The 17,803-nt window shown below is 38.2% G+C and overlaps 2 protein-coding genes across 2 annotated transcripts in view; one reads left to right on the top strand and one right to left on the bottom strand.

The window, feature by feature from the left end:
• The window catches only part of vezt (vezatin, adherens junctions transmembrane protein), a 28,205-nt gene that overhangs the window by 8,597 nt on the left and 1,805 nt on the right, over positions 1-17,803 (bottom strand). The window contains exons 2-5 of the mRNA XM_053508870.1: positions 9,689-9,814; positions 3,667-3,756; positions 2,253-2,437; positions 1,878-2,162 (exon numbers count right to left, since the gene is read on the bottom strand). Coding sequence (XP_053364845.1) covers positions 1,878-2,162; positions 2,253-2,437; positions 3,667-3,756; positions 9,689-9,814 — 686 coding nt within the window. The remainder of the gene's footprint in view (positions 1-1,877; positions 2,163-2,252; positions 2,438-3,666; positions 3,757-9,688; positions 9,815-17,803) is intronic.
• Positions 14,557-17,803, top strand: part of fgd6 (FYVE, RhoGEF and PH domain containing 6) — a 40,962-nt gene continuing 37,715 nt past the window's right edge. Inside the window, exon 1 of the mRNA XM_053508867.1 lies at positions 14,557-14,801. The gene's annotated coding sequence lies outside the window, so the exon portion shown is untranslated. The remainder of the gene's footprint in view (positions 14,802-17,803) is intronic.

Genomic DNA, 17,803 nt, shown 5'->3' with positions numbered 1-17,803 from the left:
AGTGGCTCTACTAATAGTCACTTATTATTAGGAATTATAATATACCTGGTATGGCTACTGCTGACTTTTTACAGACAAAAGACTGTCATTTATCCTGCCAAGTATAAACATCAGTCCGTGGCATCATGCTGGTAAGTTTATGCAATGTCCCAACATTTATTTCCGTCCACAGTCGCATTCATTCCTGTCTAATATATTGAATTGATGATGGGAGAGCTGGACCACCGAGTATAGTCTTCTCCAGCACATTCCAAAGATTAATCTTAATGGGGTCAAGGTCTGGACTCTGTGGTGTCCAATCTGTGTTTGAAAATAATGTTTCATGCTCCCTGAACCACTCTTGAACAATTTGAGCCAGTTGAATCCTGGCTTTATCACCTTAGAATATACCCGTGCCATCAGAGACGAAAAAATGCATTAATGGGGAAACTTGGCCATTTAATACATTCATGTAGTCAGGTGACCTCATTTTTTGGGCACAACGTTGCTGAACTGAAGCGACCACAGATCATAACACTGCCCCCACAGACTTGTATGGAAGGCACTAGGCATGAAGGTGCATCACTCCATTTGCCTCTCTTCTTAACCTGATGGACCCATCGCTCTTGAACAGGGTAAATCTAAACTCACCAGACTAGATGACCTTTTTCCAATGCTACAAAGCCCATTCTTTATGCGCCATAGCAAATCGAAACCTTTTCTTCTGATAAGTCTCACTGATAATTGGTTTCCTTAAGGCTACACAGCTGTTTAGTCCCAATCCCCTGAGAATCCCTATTCACATTGTGTGTTTGGAAATGCTGTTACCTTCACTGTTACACACAGCACAGAGTTCTACCAGGTTTTTTCGACTGTCACCAAACTTTTAAGTGATTTCTGGGCACGACTATTAATTATTTTTTTTTCGACCACATTTCTTCCTTAAAGATGATGGTTCACCACTGTCCTTCCAGGTTTTAATAATCGCATTTTACAATTTATTACACAATTATAGTAGTTTCAACCGTCTCCTTCGATGATTTCTTTTCTTCATACAGGACAATATCTCGACCCCTCTGAAACAGAGTAACATCTTGGCCACGACCGGAGGATATGCCTTTTGATATGGATGTTTAAGAAATGAGACGCTACTCACTGCTTCAGGTAGGGTTAATTAGCTTGTTGCCAAGGGAAGGCTTAACTTTTTGCTTAACTAAATCCAAGTGGTGACTTTTTTTGCCAGACATTCTCTATATGATCAAAAGTATGTGGACACTTGATCCTCACACCCATGCGTGCTGCCTCTGCAAACTGCTGCCACAAAGTTTAAAGAAGACAACGGGCATGTCAGGGTAAGAAGGGAAGCGCATAAAGCAATGACCCGTCATGCATAGTGGTCACTGTACAAGCCTCTGGAGTTGCCTCAGCTGGTCAAGTCTAAGCTCGACAACGTTATGTGGCGATAAAATGAAGTCAGCTGATGACCTGAATGAACTGAATAGCCAGATTGACATCTGCAGATTTTTTTCATCCCTGATGGCATATAAAATAATGCACATAAAATAATGCCAAATACAGTACATAAATCATATAGCTAGCATAAGACCAATGCTCTCAAAGCTTAGATAATAGAAAGACATATGAACAGTAACAGGACATAAGATGACACTCTATAAATTAATAAACGTAAATTATTGTTATTTAAACAATAAACATGTAGTATATACTACACTTATTATTTTTTTAATGGAAAAGGTAAACTCATTGATTTGTGTCTCCTGATGATAAGGTTTGAGTTGGATTTAGGGTGATGTATAGAAACATCTTCCTGCAACTGTATAATCCAATGTCCTGTTATGTTGCAAAAAACTGGTGTGTGAGTGTGGGGGGACACCTACAGGGTGAATCCCCGCGAGATGACTTCTGTCTCCTGAATGAGCCGAAGCGATTTGCGTGCCAGGCTGGTGAGAGCTCGACTGTTGATCACTAAACTCTCCAGCTGGACGGCTTGAGCCTGAACCTGCTGCTGCATTGTCGCCTTGTGCCACAGATGAACGCCATGACGCAGACACAAGACACACACTGCACACACACACAGCCAGAACAGGCCCCGCCCCTCCTCATGACAAGAACACCAAACCGTGAGCAGGATGGCAAACAGTCCCACCAGTACAGAGACAGCCCTGTGAGAAAAGACAGACAAGTTAGTAAAGCTTACAGAATTTCTCCAGAAACATTTTATGGTGTGTGTGTGTGTGTGTGTGTGTGTGTACCATATTGATGGTGTGGAGAGGTAGCGGGGTGCAGGCAGGGCGGAGGTGGCACTGGGGCAGGCAGTACTTGTGGAGCCAAGAGAGAGGGCACTGGGGTCTAACAGCTCAATGAGCTCCACATCCTCCTGCAGCAGCACGTCCTGAGACAACACACAGCGCAGGGAGTACTGTCGGAACGCAGCATCCTGTCAGGACAAAACACACGCACACGCAGTGTCAGCAGGTCCCAATGTCCTCAGAAGCAAAGGCTGTACAGCAACAGATGAAATATCTGTTGCAACAGATGATATATCTGTTGCAACAGATGATATGCTATACCCTAACCGGGTTTTGTTTCAGTGCAATGTGGTTTTCAGGAAAGTGTAATGAATATGTTCTTTCAAATTATCAAATAACAGCCTGGAAACAAAGATACACAAGCAGAAATGTGTAGAATCTTCCTCTTCCTAGAGATTATAGTTTCAAAGGCTGTTGTTTATTAAGGGCCCTTTCACGCATTTCTGAATCTTTTCTTTTGTTTCAAACTTAAATTCTTGACAGTTCTTGGTCATTGGACTCTGTGATGTCAACCTGATCATCTTTGAATTGACTTAAGACATTAGCTATGAATTGTTAAACTGTACTTATGAATTACCTAGAACTATGCTACAAACCATAACAAACTCATGCTGAACTGTCAAGAACTGTCTAAGAACGGTCAAAAATGGTTTAGGAACAGTCTGAGAATTGTCTAAAAACAGTCTAGGAATGTTTTAAAAACTGGCCAAGAACAGTCTAAAAACTTTTCAAGAACGGTCCAAGAACGGTCAAAGAACTGTCCAAAAACTGTCCAAGAACTGACCAAGAACTGACCAAGAACTGACCAAGAACTGACCAAGAACTGACAGTCTAAGAACGGTCTAAAAACTGTCTAAGAACGGTCTAAAAACTGTTCAAGAACGGTCTAAGAACGGTTTAAGAGCAGTCTGAGAACTGTCTAAAAACTGTCTAAGAACTGACCAAGAACTATCTGAGAACTGACTAAGAACAAAGTCCTAACTACACCTAACAATTTGTTATGAATAATCCAGAACTGCTACAGTATAATTTCTCACCTGTTAAGAGAGAGTTTTGGATACCTGTTACTACAGAAGCTGTGAACCTGCCATGTGCTTCCACAATAAACATCACCATAGTATAGAGCATTTTACAAGCACTCCATCAGTGACAGCTCTAAGCAACACTACTACAAGGTGAGTTTTTATTATACAGTGACAAGAACCACTTACACAGTGATCTCACAAATCTGACAAAGCCCCAGACGATATAAGACTCATAATAGCTGCTCAGAACGACATATTTTTTTAAACTGTATAATAATACAAGTGTGTGACAAAGTTTGACAAAAATCAAAACACCAGATATGTCATCTTACCAGCTGCTGCTCCAGCTGCTGGGGGGCACTGCGTTGATGAAATGGGCTGAGAGAGTGCAGGATCTCAGCCAGCCTCCAAAGACCACCTGCCTGTGAACACATCATCTCATTATTTACCCATGTGTTTAGCTTAGAATCAGGTTCATAATGAAAAGTCACACACGGAAAAGCTATAAAACTTACCTTACATTTCCATATGACTTTTCTTTTAACCTCACACAATAAGTCACGAAGGTACGAAAGTACACAATTCCTTATAAACATAAAAAGGCGATTACATTACGTGTAATTCGATCAGGAGACAAAAAGCCTTTACTGAATTACGTGTGAGTAACAGGATATGACATCACTTTTTCACACGCACAGCAAAGGCCAGGTCCATGTGAATAAATCAGACTGAACCTTAATGGATGTTACACACACTAGTCGCTGACCTGGACACTGATCAGTCGAGGCCTGGACACAGCTAATGAAAAGATGGTGCTAATGTACTTCTTTAGATTCTGACTCATTCGCATATTTAAGCCTAGTAGTTATCGTTTGAAAAATGTTGAAATGTCACATTAATGCCATTGAGCTCTCACTCTTTAGCTGTTTTATATACTGCAAGGCATCGTATCACATATCACCATGTGTAGCAGTTCAACTGCAAAGTGCTTTTCTTGACCATAATAAGTACTAAACTCACTTTTGTGACACTTTCTGTCCTGATCTGTGTGTGTATGTGCGTATCTGAGAGGGTTCACTGTTCTTCAGTGTGAATGCGAAGGCTGAATAAAAGCAATGAATGCTTTTTATTTAGAGGTATTTGTCTGTGCGTTCAGTATTCTGCTGGCGTTGCTGTGGGACATTCTCCCTGCTTTGTGTGTTTAAGACAGCGAGTAAAGAAAGAAAAACTGTGTGTTTGCATAGTGGACGCTATGAACACTTGCTGGCTAAGTAGTAAGTTGTGTAATTTAATGTTATATGTAATGATCTGACTAATAGGTATTGCATAGCACAAATAGCAAGCTTACACACGAGTATTATGAAGTTATCATATACTGTAAAGGAATATGAATTGAAACACTGAAGATCAAGAGCTTTAATTCAAGGGGTTAGACAAAAGTGTGGCATTAACCATTCAGCAATCACTGCAATTTTTAATACCATTACCCTGCAATTTGGGGGGCTCATAAATAATGGGACAAGTGCTTGACAAGCAGTTGCATGGTCTGTTACTTATTTACTCTGTGACTAACAGATAAAAGGCCTGGAGATGATTCTGAGCATTATGTTTGCATAATGGGTTTATGCAAATGAAGGAGGCTATCATTAGGCTAAAAAATAAAGGAATTATTAAACTAGCAAGCTCAGCCACAGCAAAAGACCAGGGAAAACCACAGAAAACAACTAAAGTAGAATTTTGTCCGTGGTGAAAACGAACCAGCGGCACGAATGCTTAGTGGTTAGCACTGTCGCCTTGCACCTCCAGGGACCAGGTTCGATTCTCACCTAGGGTCAGGGTGCATGGAGATTGCATGCTCTTCCCTTGTTTGTTGGGTTTCCTCCAGGTTATCCTGTTTCCCTCCACAGTCTAAAGACATGCAGATTAGGTTAACTAGCGGATGTGAATATATGTGTGTGTGTGTGTGCCCTGCAATAGATTGGCACCCCATTCAGGGTGTACTCCACCTTGTGCCCTAAATATACAGGATAAAGTGGTATAGACGATGAGTAAGTGCATGAAAACAAACAATTTCACACCAACTAGCCACGTCAAATGAAACAAATGAAATGAAAAAAAAAAATAATAGCACCAGAAAAGTATGAAAAAGTAAGGAAGAGCTCATGAAAAAGTATACCGCCAAAATATACAGTACCACATCATCTGTCAAACATGTTGGAGGAAGTGTTATGGCAAAAGCGTGTATGCCAATATGCCAATGGAACCAAGTCACTGGTGTTTATTGATGACCTGCCTGCTGATAAAAGTAGCAGGATTCATTCTAAAGTGTATAGGGCTATATTATTTGCTTATATTTAGCCAAATGTTACAAAATGCTGCACACGATGCTGCATTACAGTACAGATGGTTGATGAGCCAAAACATACAGCGAAAGCTACCCAAGGCAAAGAAATGAGATATTCTTCACTTGCCGAATCAGTCACCTGCTTTCAACCAAAAGGGCATGCTTTCCAGTTACTGAAGACAAGATTGACGGCAGAAAGACCCACAAAGTATCAACAGCTGAAGGCAGCTACAGTAAAAACCCTGCAGAGCATCTGGGTTACAGCTGGGTTACAGCTACAGTAGGCTACAGGCAGTCGCTGACTGCAACGGATTTTCATCAAAGTATTAATCGTTATGTTTGAAGTTATTTTAGCTTGTTCCATTATTTATGAGTGTGTGCATGAAAATGGCGGTAATTCCCGAATGGTTAATGCAAATGCCAACACACTCATCTATGGTCCAAAATGTATGAATCTGACCGAGTACATACTGTACACACACACAGTAAACATCTATGAAACTACACTGTACTCAGTAGGAATCTACCCAACACTAATCAGATCTTCCGATTCGCACATTGATATTTGCAGTTACAGACCAGCCCGAAGATTTTACTACATTTACTTCCAAGTATTGACACCTGGCATACACGTTTCCATCTACACGCTTGCCATAGTACAGTACATAAGCACACAAAACAGTTTATTACCTCCTGTTTTGGAAGTCAAGCTGATCATGAGTCTGACTTTCATTCCCACACACACTATATTTGGTAACATTCAATGAAACTAGCTAGACTTAGATCTTATTAACGCAACAAGGGTCATTTAACGAGAGCTGTACCATTGCAAGTCTAGAATAAGAGCTTTAAATCTGTTTAGTCTGAATAGACTGAATTCCTTAGTTAAGCAGCTTTGGAAAACCTCAGTCCTGCCTTGTTGTGGTCTGTTACATTTGTCCTTGATTGTAAATCCGAATTCCTGCATTGCAACACTGCCTGCGTAACTGACCAGATTACAAACAGGACGTGGTCACATGGCTGCTGGTGCGAAAAATAGTACCTTAAATGTTTAGCGGTCCGGGAAAACTCATCACATTGTGGACTTGGGACATTTTATACTATATATAGGTCTATATTTACTGTACAACATAAAGTAAGTACACTCCTGTGTAATATTACTTAAACGTCAAATTATTCGAAATTGCATCAGCTAACAGTGATTGCGTTACTTATAATCTGAACAGAAAAATGAATACAATAGTTTAGATTCATTTCATCAATTAAAGGCCGTGTACAGTGTAAAGTTCTGTTTACTGTTTACCACTGAAATTCAGATCTTTTTTTTTTTGTTTTCCAATACTTCATATGTCTATGTTCATTTTTGAGGAGAGGTCTGCCACAGTAGATTCCAGAGCTGAATCACTGAAGATGCTCTGCCCTAAAGGAGTATTGCCGTGCTACCATGTCTTAAAAATACCCCAAAGGTGTTCTACTGGATTCAACATTTACTAAGACCAGATCATAGTTTTCCATTTTCTTTCCTGAGAAATTCCTTCGTGATTTTCACAGTGTGCTTTGGATCGTGCTTGGACCCCTTTTTCCATGATCCTGGAGACTGGGAGTCATTTCGTCAGCTAGTATTTTGGTACAGGCATTCCTGGTGCCATCCAATATAAAAATGGCAACACCCTTTGCACTCATGTAACCCCATATCATCACACTCACACCAGTGGGCTTCACTGTCAGGGTCTATTGATTCACTGGGGTGTACCTGGCCAGGTTTCCACCACCTGAGCTGAACAAGATCTTGGTCTCATCTAACCAAAGAATGTGCTCCTGATACTAATCAAGCTTCTTTTGTGCTTTAGTACAGATTAAACTTACAGATTTGTGCCAAAGATCGAGCTAGAGGTTTTTTTGGGGCGCTATCATAGGGGTTGTCGTTATGCCATGTCCTTCACACTGCCAAAGCTCACACATGAAATTATGATTTCCATTGATAACCGCTGTGCCAAGTCTGTGCCAACCGTACAAAGAACTCTAGATCATAGATTGTGGGGTCACTTTTGGAGGACAGCCACTGCGACATGGAACGTTGGCACTGTTCAATTTAGTTTTATTTAAATAGTCGGAAAAGTAGCTTTACAGAATCAAAATTTATGGACATGAGTTTAAAAGGTGCGATGATAAATTATAATTATTACATTGTCCCTAATTAGCAAGCCGAGGGTGACTGTGGCAAGGAAAAACTCCCTGAGACGACAAAAGGAAGAAACCTAAAGAAAAACCAAACTCGGGTTATTATGAACAATAAGTTACTATGACTGGACATAAACAGTACGTTCGTATTACTGCTTTAGCTTAATTTTCATTTTTAACATTGATCTTCCTTGGTTCTGTTCCATCTTTAGTCATGTAGTTAGACACAACCTACAGGACCACTACTGAGAAAGTTCTCAGGTCATGTTATAACCATCATCATGCATAGATGTACTCTACGTTGTTTCAGTAATAAACAAGTGTTTTTACTGGATTGCGTTTCTACTTTAGAGCTTGTATTTAGCTTCTATTTAGATTTTCTAAAGTATTTTCATTTCAAGTATCGTTCATATTCCACTCATACATAATTCTGGTACATTTTTGAATAAATTGGCACTGAACTAATATTGCACAAAAATGAACTTGCTTATTTTGTATACTGTATACAGTGTTTCTCTTTCAGCCCATTAAAATATTTCTCATTAACGTCATCCCATTTAAATTCTCAAGCATGAAACATTCCACTTCCTTCACTCAACCAAGTTACCAAAAAAATCTTCATGCATCTCATTTATATCTGGCTTTAATCTCATTATGGTCTTACATATGGCTCATTTGCTTCTCCTTCAAGTGCAGTTCTGTTTTTCATATACATCTCAGATTTCTCAAATGTTTCTCAAGTATGTCTTAGGTTGTGTCTCAGTTATGTCTCTTTGTTAAAGTCAGCTTTAGAAGAAGGAGAAAAGACAAAGCAGAGCTTGTAATGAGACAGCTCAATTCAGTCTCGGATGACGAGAAAAAGCTCATTCTGAACAACAAACTTTTTCGATGGGTGTCTTTGTGAAGGACTTGTTTGTCTCCGAGTTTCATTCCAGTTCTGTATCGGACAAGTTACAGAGAAATGCTTTAGTTTGTTAAGCCACACAGTGACCTATGAATTATTCAAGCTTAATTCATAACCCAGTGAGAAACCGGTGCAGATGATGACAGATGATCAGGACAGTGATTATTATACTGGTGATGCTGAAGGCTGAGTGGTTGGAACAGACGAGAGGGGAAATGAGGTTGCTGCTGAGGTTGTTACATAAACAACAATGTTTTTAAATTGTGTCTTTAGGCACTTTGCAACCCATAACTGTAAAACATCTGCTTCCATTTTTTCAATTGGTTCTATATGATTTCATTAAATCAAATTTTAAAGGGAGAAATGAGGGATGACTCAAAAAATTTTGAACTGTTTTGCTTATTGCTCAAGAGATGATGTGGTACTGATATGAAAAGAATTAGACTTTTAGGACATTAGAGTTGTGCCATGTCATCAATTGTGCAATCTTATAGTTAGTTTTTGATTCAGAAGACATTCAGACCTTTAATGTTATTTAGGTCAATGTACAGTACAAACATTAAATGGGATGAAATTGACTTAAAAAAAAAAAAATAGAAACCACTTCCATCTTTCATAAATACTCGCATTTTGTGAGATTATTACTCCATCTTTGGAGCTTTTGGGTGGCCTTTTGGGTCCAGTCTACTGGACTGCAGTGTGGAGCAGAAATTTATTGGCAGAAAAAGAAAAAAAAAAAGATTGTTTTGTTCGAGACGTGAACAATCAGCAACACAAGTTACACAGCATTTCAAGGTTGATTAGATACGCACAATAAACTTTAGTACTCCTGAATAAAGTCTAATGAAGAATTTTAACGCCCAAAAATCTAATTCATTCAACAGTCTACTTCTGATTCACAGCTCTAGTGGATATAGGCACTTACTTTGGGCGGAGACAGGATGTCCTGGGCACCAGCACTCAGTTCCTCCTCCCGCTCCTGAGAAATAGGTGAACATGCCTCAAAATCAGTGTGTCCTAGATCCTGTAAATACTGGAACAGAGGAGAATTCTACATACAAACACAGAAAAAGAGAGAAAAAAAGGGAGAGAGAGAGAGAGAGGGGGGTCATGAATCAGATGTTCGTCACAGGAAATCACAGTGTAAAAGGAAAAGCTCCAGCCACAGCATCCCTTCCTGTCCGCCACCCTCACCTTAACATCATCCCTCACTTCTCTTCCAGCCCTTCCCCAGCTCGCCATCGTTTCACACAGGATGTCCTATTCCAACGTCCTATTCATCCACCAGAGATCTACAAATCACCCCGAACATGCTCGGAAAGCTCCGGTCCACATTTCCCCGAGTAGCAAAAAGCGTCTTATCGCTTCTGATTAAATCAATCAGACTAATCCTAAACGGTAAAAGCCTCTTTGCTGAGGCCACAAAGCATCGATGTTTGGACAGTGAACCTTCCATAACGTAAAAAGGAGGAGGGAGAGAAAATCCATGAGCAGTGGTATCTGGATGAGGACGAGTAGCTGAACTAGCCTCGGGCGAAGACCTAATTTTGCGCGCATGGTTTATTATAATGACAGCAGATAGAATTTGAGGAATTTGACAGAGTTACAGAGCAGGCTTGTGTTGAAAGGACACCAAACACACACACACACACACACACACACACTAGACAAATAGGGCACTCACACTCACAGTCATCACTACCGATTACCGTTCCTCAGACTTGCATCAAATATGACACAGACGATTTCCTCATTTATTACCGTTCCATCTTTTGTGTGATCAAACGTATGTCTGTTTAATGCATTTTAAAAATCTCTAAAAGAAAAAGAAAACCTCCCTTTACTTCTCTATATAATCTCCTGCTACACTAATGCAGTTAGTCCGGAGCCATGATCAGACTGCCTGCTCTACGTCTGAAACGCTGGCCTCCCAGGAACTCCTTTAATGCTTGTGGAAATGGCTTGGCGTGAGGTCAGGACTGTATGTGGGATGTGGCAATAACTCCCAGCAGAGTCCCTGTAATGTGCAAGTGGTGTTGGTGAATAATTGTGTGTACAGTTCCCACTGACAGACCCGTCTCTTCTGCAAGTTTGCTGGAATCAGACATTCCACTTGCTGAATGTTTATGGGAATGAATCCGAACCAACTCGACTTCTTTAAAATGTTTGAGCTATTCAAATGTTTTACTGCATTGAAGAGTAAAAAAACAGAAACCAGGTAAAATTTTAGTCATCTTGGTTTGAAAATTCGTTTATCATCATTTTCCATCTGATTTTATCCGAACCTGATTCATTAGTGCAGTGCTTCTCCACCCTTCTATTCACTTAAGGTAGTTAACAAGCTGATTAGTTAAATTAGGTGTACTGGGAGCTGAGAAAACACTAAAGTGTGCAGAGCAGTGGGGTCAGGAAGCTTGTTTCCACAAAGCCGATTCAATATTTGCATACGTCATACAACAAATGCAAATCAGATCAGATGCAAATTTCTTCATACCTCGTTCCATAAGTGCAAATGTTCCATGTTTTTACACAATCAAGGGTTTGGACTTTAGGGAAACGACTGGGATCCGAGTGAAGGGTTTGAAGCTCCAGTTTTCAAACACTGAAGTCACTAAGGTTCGGGTATTAGTTTCTTAAATAAAGAATACAAATCATAATCTGTTTATGATATATTGCTTTTATACAACAGTTCTACAAACACTAACACTTTACAGGTCGTGCTGTATTTCTGGATATAGAACGGCTTGATTGACTAAATCACGATCATGCCATATCCAGCAGTACAACTCTCCCTCCAATGTGATATCGCTTTATTCTAACAACTAGCATGGCTCTAAAACAAATCCCATAAGAAAACTGACTTACATGGAGCCCCTAAACAGCCAGAAATCAATAAATGTAAAAAAAAAAAAAAATATGTGAAAGAAAAACAGAAATAGTTTCTTTATTGCTAGATTTCACGAAACCTTGTGCTTAGACTTAAAACTGTGCTTAAAAACACAATCTCCTTAACCCTCTAGGTTTCTAACCAATAAAAGACAAGAGTGAAATCTTTGGTTCAAAATAAGAAAAATAAAAAGTGTTGAGAAATTCTGATGACCTCCTGCTACACTTCATTTTGATAATTGTGTCAAAATTAGGTCCCGGACCATCCAGAACTCAGCGGTTTCGAAGACCCGGTAGCACTGCTGTATTAAACATCCACCATTCAACAATAGTCTTTTACGCGATATTAAAAGAACATTTAGCTCAAAATCCTCCTACTTGTTTATAATTAGAGCTTCCTGTTAAATCACAGATCTTCCTGTTCAGCTTTGCTTACAGTTCATCATATCCTCCTGGTTTTAGTGACTAAGACTTTTTCTGAGATAAAGCCAAAACTTTGGAGCTTCCAACTTCGTGCATTATTAAATACAAACTTAAGGGGATTTGAACCTGGTCTTAGAACACCACACTGTAAATGCAGATAACTTGTTTACGCCACCCAAAAAAATATATATATATAGAATCAAAACATTTCATTTAGAAAAGACATGTAAATGAAGTAAAAAATGGAATAAATAGACATTAAACCTCACTTAACCGTAATTTATTCCTCTTAGCAGTGGCTGCTTTAAAATGAAACTGAAAGTGGCTCCATTTTAACCTTGCTGACGTGCTTCATAACATCTTCGGGACCGGTGGTGGGATTTTGTTGTTTCCTGATTTTTTCATTAGGTGCAAAAACCAGAGAAATAATAATAATAATAATAATAATAATAGTAATAAAATAGTGCCTAATAACTACAACCAAATAAAACTCACATGCAGCTTATGTTTTATAAGCATTATGGTGATACATCACTCTTCAAGTTTCAATACACATATATGAGAGGCGTTCAAGTTAAACCGGGACTGAAAAACTGAATCGTTTTTTTTGCGCAATCTGTATGTGGAAATTGTACACACAATTAATCACCAACACCGCTTACATGATACGGGAACTCGTCTGGGAATTCTTGGCACATCCCCATACAGTCCTGACATTTCCACATGTTTGGGCCTTTAAAGGAGTTCCTGGGAGGCCAGAGTTTCACGTCGTGAGGCAGATCGTCTGATCACGGACCTGGCACACTGATTGGACTTTTTTTTACCTTGACGGCATTTAAATTTTAGTTAACGCTGGGATACGTGAATAAGTGTAACAGGAGATTATATCGAGAAATAAAGGAGGTTTTTGCTCTAATAACGGTGCTGTTATTCTGCACAGCCAAAAGTCCCGGTTTGAATCGAACGATCCTTGTATATAGCCCTTTGTATACCCTTCGTATATAAATACCGAAGGCATCTGACAGCTAAAAAGTTTCTTGCTATGAGTTTCTGCGATACATAAGAAACTTTGTTTATCTGAAATAAGCAACTACACACTTTACACTAGTCAGTTAGACTGGGCTACACTTTTATCTGCGTCAGTGAACATTTATGCAGGGCAAGTCGAAAGCATGTATACATAAAGCTGAGACATGACGTATTTGTGGTTAAAAGGTACCACTCTAGTTATGTGGATGGATGCCGCAAATCCTTCAGGAAAGTATAATTACACTTTATTGCTGAAAGTGTGCCGTGAATTACACTTTATTGCTCCAGCGATGAAATCAGAACTGTTCTGGTAAAACATTCTCTCGTGTCTGTCTTATCACTAAGACCCTGATGTGTCTCGATGTGCCGTAACAGACCCGTTAAATTGGTTGTAAGTGAGATTTATGTAAACAGATTTTGAGTTCTGTTCTCAGTGTAGAGAAAATTTACAAATCTTTTTCCATTCCTTGTGTTACGTAGCTCTTTTTCGTGAATTATATTAATGTAATCATTTTAATGCTGACTTTAATGTGTATTATATATATACAGGTCATACAGGCCATTCAAGCGCAAAATCATCATAAATTAATTAGCATGGAACCGGACTTACCGTACTATGCAAAATCCTTGAGCCACCTGTCATTTCTTCCTACTAAATTTCATAAAATTAAAGAAATTGGAACAAATGTTTTACTTTGACAGGCTGCAAAGTGCCCAAGGATTCAATTAAAAACTGGTTGTTTATGTAACGGCCTCGGCAGCGACCTCATTTCCCCTCTCGTCTGTTCCAGTGACTCAGCATTCAGCATCACTAGTATACTAATCACTGGCCTGATCACCAGTTTCTCACTGGTTTATGCCATAAATTATTATTTTTTTAATGTTTGAATGATTCATAGATCACTGTGTAGCTTTAACAAACAAAAAATATGATGCGTTTCTTGTGTAGGAAATAAAATACATAATTTTAATCCATTCTTATTGATTTAAACCCATCCACCTCTCTAAGTACATGTGTATTTTGTTACTACAGTAAAGAAATGTTTTAGAACGAACACTTTAATAGAAACGTGTGCTTTTTTTCTCTCAGCTGGAACTGCAGTCCGTCCTGTGCACCAATCAGAAACGAGCTCTAAAACTATAAAGGTTATTACAGATAATATATTTTTTCGACTACCCACCCACAAGTCAAACAAGTTCTCCTAAAAGTCTTACTGTACTTATGATGAACTTTGCATTTCATATAAATCATATGATGATGAACGTTTGCTTCAGCTTTCAAGTTAATATTCCACTAGCCCTGCACAAGGTGCTATATTTGGATTATGATGACGTCAGCTCTCCATGTGATAAATTTAAAAACTCGCACGAGTTAACGTTGCACAATTCTGTTCGAAGTGATTACGTCTGTGGGATCTTGGAAATGCTGTGATTCATCGAACAACCCGCAGAAACGCAGGAAGAGTGTCCGCGATGATCACAGTGCGCAGTTATACGCTAAGGCTTCGTTTCTGCTTGAGGACAATTTCTACAAGAAGAACAATTACCACCTGACGATTGCTTTGTGGATTATGTTTCTCCACCAGAAAGAAAGCTGTACAAGAGTTTGCGGGAGTTTGTGGAGGAGCCTGATGTTTGGATGACGGCAGCAGTTTGTGCGAGACAACACGGCATCATTTAAACCGCATCCAGTAAGGCTGGTGAGTCTTAAATGTTGACTAAATTATTTTATGTAAATAAGCAGTTAAAAACACATCTTTACCAAAGTGTAGTTGGATTTTAACTACTTGGAGTGTTACATGTAGATATTTTTTAAAAGTAGTTATTTTTGTCCCAAGTCTTACCACGAAGAAAAAAGAGAAAAAGTTATGCCTACTTGAACTGACCAATGATGTTGGGTGGTGTGGCTTTTGAAGGTTTGTTTTTTTTCCTTTCAATAGTTATATTAGTTATAATAAAGTAAAAAGTATGCATGTTAATTCTTACCTACTGGATTACATTCAACAAAATTTCTTTTCTTTTTTTTAAATTAACCATTTACATTGTGAGTTATGGATATCTACCAAACGGTTGAGATACCTGTTTACAGTAAAAGTAGAAGCGCAAGAAGCATTACTATAATTAGAATTTTAATGGTAAAATGCTTAGCTATGAAATTACCGATGATTTTAAGCAAATAGGTACACACGACTGTCATTTTCTATTCTTAAAAAATAAATAATAATAATAATAATAAAACCACTAAATAAAACACGTTACATACATCTTACATACTGTATCTAGAAATCTAGCTTCTTGAGACAGTTTTTGGTATATCACTTTCTGTACCAAAGTGAAGTTGGATTTTAATTACTTTGGTGGGTTAAACGTGTAATTATTAAATCTGGTCCAAAAAATAGAAAGAAAAAAAAGGAGAAAAAATTATGCCTACTTGGCAGACTGACGATGTTTTTTTTTCTTTTTTCTTTCAATAGTTCTATTAGTTCTAACCAGGTAAAAATATACAAGTTAATTCTTCCTCACTGAATCACATTTAACAGAATTACTTTCCTTTATTTTATTTTTATTAACCATTTATATTAGGAGTTACGGATATCTACCAAACGGTTGAGATACCTGTTTACAGTAAAAGTAGAAGCACAAGAAGCATTAGTATAATTAGAATTTTGATTGAAGTGCTTAGCAATGAAATTGCTAACGATTTTAAGCAATTAGTTACACACACGCACACACACAGGATGACCGTCATTTTCTATTCTATTTAAAAAATAATAATAATAAAAAATTATAATAATAAAACAACAAAATAAAACATGTTACATATCTTACACTTTTAAGCTTTATTTTTTTCCGGCGAGAAATCTAGCTGCTTGAGACAGTTTTTGGAATTTTTCTCTGTCTGTTAGTTTGCTTATTTGTGCATGCATTACATAAAAACTACGGAATGAATTTTGATGGTGTATTTTTCCGAACTTGAGGAAACATATAGGCTTTGCTTTATCGCAATCGGCCCACGGGAAGAGAAGATATCACCATTATATCATAATCTTATATCATAATCATTATATCATTACGTCTTTAAAATCGTCTGACTACGAGTCGCAGCTATACCGGTCAAGACATATTCAACATTAAAATCCATGAATGCTGGGATTTATTCTAGGAAAAATCCTCCAAGAATAACTTGTATTAGAATGTCTATACTCAATATGACATCTTTAGTGATGCGAAAGATTTTGTTTATGGCTCAATTCCTAGTTGACTTTTGGGTTTAAACGCCTTTCATTGACGTTTTTCCTACATTATTCACAGTGCTGTTCGATGGCACGCTGACAGTAAAGCCTGTGCTTCATTCCTCTTTTGGCACTTTAGTCGTTAGCCTGAACAGCTGTCTCACCATCTCATCTGTATACTCAGTGGATAAACCTTCGACTTTAAGCTTAATCTCAGCTTCAACAACAACGTGCTCATCATTCTCATCCAGCTGCATGATAAAAGCATGAAATGAAAAACTTTGAAAAACTCTTTTTTTCCCCCCCAAGATAATTTCTACAGCATTCAGGGTGCCAACATTTTCTTATCTTAATCTTGTGCAGTCGGAATGTTTTCTGATGTGTTTAAATCTTTCGGATAGGGTACAGAGCTATTTATCATGCTCAGTTACACAGCAAGCTGCATTTAAAAAAATCTTATTAACTTAAGAAAGAGAAAAAAAGTGACTGTTTTATCTGTCATAAGTGAGTAATAACGTTTGAGTGCCTCAAGGACAATCTACCACATCACATGTAACTACACATGGTTACCACGCACAACGTGACCATCATGAATGAATAAAAATTGCTAAATCAATGGCAAACCACTGGGGTATAAGAGATATAAATCATATTAGAGAAAACATAAAATCTCCTCTTCCAAATTTCACCAGTCAGTCATAAATTATTTTCCTTTAACAGCTGACCATGAAGTGTTTTATTCCTTATGTACTGCTTAAAACTTAAGATTTTTACGATTTTAAGATGCACATAAAATGCCTTTTGATATTCCAAAAGGTACAAAATAAAAATAATACGAATAAATAATCATAAAAATTATATATGCATGACTGGTAGCATTGCACAAATAATCAGATTAACGTATATAAACTTATGCACCTTATAATGACCATCTTTGAAACTGCTCTCCTACTGCATGTGAACACGTCGTTAATTAAACAGTATTCGGTGCCGCTGTACATCTGTTCGTTCCTGTTGTGTTTCTTTTTTTAGCTCCGTGTCAGCTGTGTTTCTACCCCCTAGTCATGTGACGGAAATGCTGATGAAAAAATTTGCATGCAAAAAGTAAATAAAAGATTTTTCTTTTAATGCATTTACTTTGATGCCATGTTATAAAACTGTTTTAAGCAGGGATGGGAATTTGTTTTTACGAATATTAGAGATGCAGCAGTCGATCAGCCAGTGATCAGAAATGGCTGGTTTTCAGCTTGATCAGCCCCGCACACACTTCTGCATGCTCACAATCGCTTAACACTCATACTCAAGACTTTGAAGGCATTTGAAGCAATAAAACAACGCTGTTTCTGTATAATCCTACAGGTGGTGCACTCTAAACTATTCACACACTGGCTTATCATGTGGTAGGAGTGAATTATTTGTGAAGTTTGTTTTATGCTTATGACATAACAGAGATACTTACTGCTCAGTAA

This window comes from Clarias gariepinus, chromosome 12 (assembly GCF_024256425.1).
Source record: "Clarias gariepinus isolate MV-2021 ecotype Netherlands chromosome 12, CGAR_prim_01v2, whole genome shotgun sequence".
NCBI lineage: Eukaryota > Metazoa > Chordata > Actinopteri > Siluriformes > Clariidae > Clarias > Clarias gariepinus.
Note: the sequence above shows the minus strand (reverse complement) of the source record. Positions and strands in the feature narration are given on the sequence as shown.